Source organism: Cyphomyrmex costatus, unplaced genomic scaffold, assembly GCF_001594065.2.
Source record: "Cyphomyrmex costatus isolate MS0001 unplaced genomic scaffold, Ccosl1.0 scaffold1114, whole genome shotgun sequence".
NCBI classification, from domain to species: domain Eukaryota; kingdom Metazoa; phylum Arthropoda; class Insecta; order Hymenoptera; family Formicidae; genus Cyphomyrmex; species Cyphomyrmex costatus.
In genome coordinates, this window is record NW_017275080.1 from 21167 (window position 1) to 22160 (window position 994).

A 994-nucleotide genomic window follows, 5' to 3' on the forward strand; every position below is an offset into this window, starting at 1 on the left:
AAAACGTTGCCTACGTGGTACCGAATCATGAAAAGATGATTCATAGTGCAACAATTGTTTCCATGAGTTGTATTCAAGATCTAATAAATGTATATCACCATAGAAACCACGAGTGACCATAAAATTTTCTACGTCTAAGGGCAGCCATTTGGCCTAAACACATATATTATTAAATTGAAAAGATTAATAAAAAAATACAATTAAATCAGAATAACTATTACAAATCATTCAAATAGCAATACTCTTTATTATATATAATATAAATATTATACATACCTCGCTTATTAGGAAGTCATCGGCACTTGGACGGTATGGAAGGCAACAACGCTTTTTCCTTGCAGCCCAATCCCAAATAGAAATTGTTTTGCGAGAGGCTCTTGCTAATAAGTTTCCTTTTTGATTGAAACTTAAGGCTTTCACATCCTGTAAATAATAACGAAATTTTAATACGTATAGCTATACATGATTTAAAAAATCTATAATAATGATCCAAAAGTAATCTATAAAACATTGTATATAATAAGTCAACATGTATCAAAATAAATAATTTACCTCAATGTCATGGAGTTTGTACTTAAACTCCAGTCGATTTACTGCATGTAAAGAACTACAAAATCTTCTTTGGAATAATGGATTACTACCTATTTGTCGATTTATTACTTCCTGCACAATGAACCAATTAGGAGGCGGTTTCTTTGTTTCTAAATTATCCGATAACATGTTTTCTTCTTTTACTTTTTCTACTATTACTACTGCTTCTGCTTCCTCTTCTTTATTCAATTCATTCTTGGTAGCAACAAAATATTCATTCGAGTCAGCTGTAAAAAATTTAGAATTTAAAATTTTATCTAAAAAGTAATGCAAAATTTATATGTAAATTTACATATATATAAACTTTGCATTTATTTTTTGAAAAAATTTAAAATTAGGAGAGAGAGAGAGAGAGAGAGAGAGAGAGCTGCTAGCATACCGCACCTTTTAAGCTACGTTCAGA

At 29.7% G+C, this 994-nt stretch overlaps 1 protein-coding gene across 1 annotated transcript in view; it reads right to left on the bottom strand.

Moving 5' to 3' along the window:
- Positions 1 to 818, bottom strand: part of LOC108776397 (DDB1- and CUL4-associated factor 8-like) — a gene marked incomplete at its 5' end in the record, with an annotated part of 6546 nt that extends 5728 nt beyond the window's left edge. Inside the window, 3 exons of the mRNA XM_018543001.1 lie at positions 11 to 153; positions 277 to 423; positions 553 to 818. Coding sequence (XP_018398503.1) covers positions 11 to 153; positions 277 to 423; positions 553 to 818 — 556 coding nt within the window. The remainder of the gene's footprint in view (positions 1 to 10; positions 154 to 276; positions 424 to 552) is intronic.
- Positions 819 to 994: the final 176 nt, after the last annotated feature.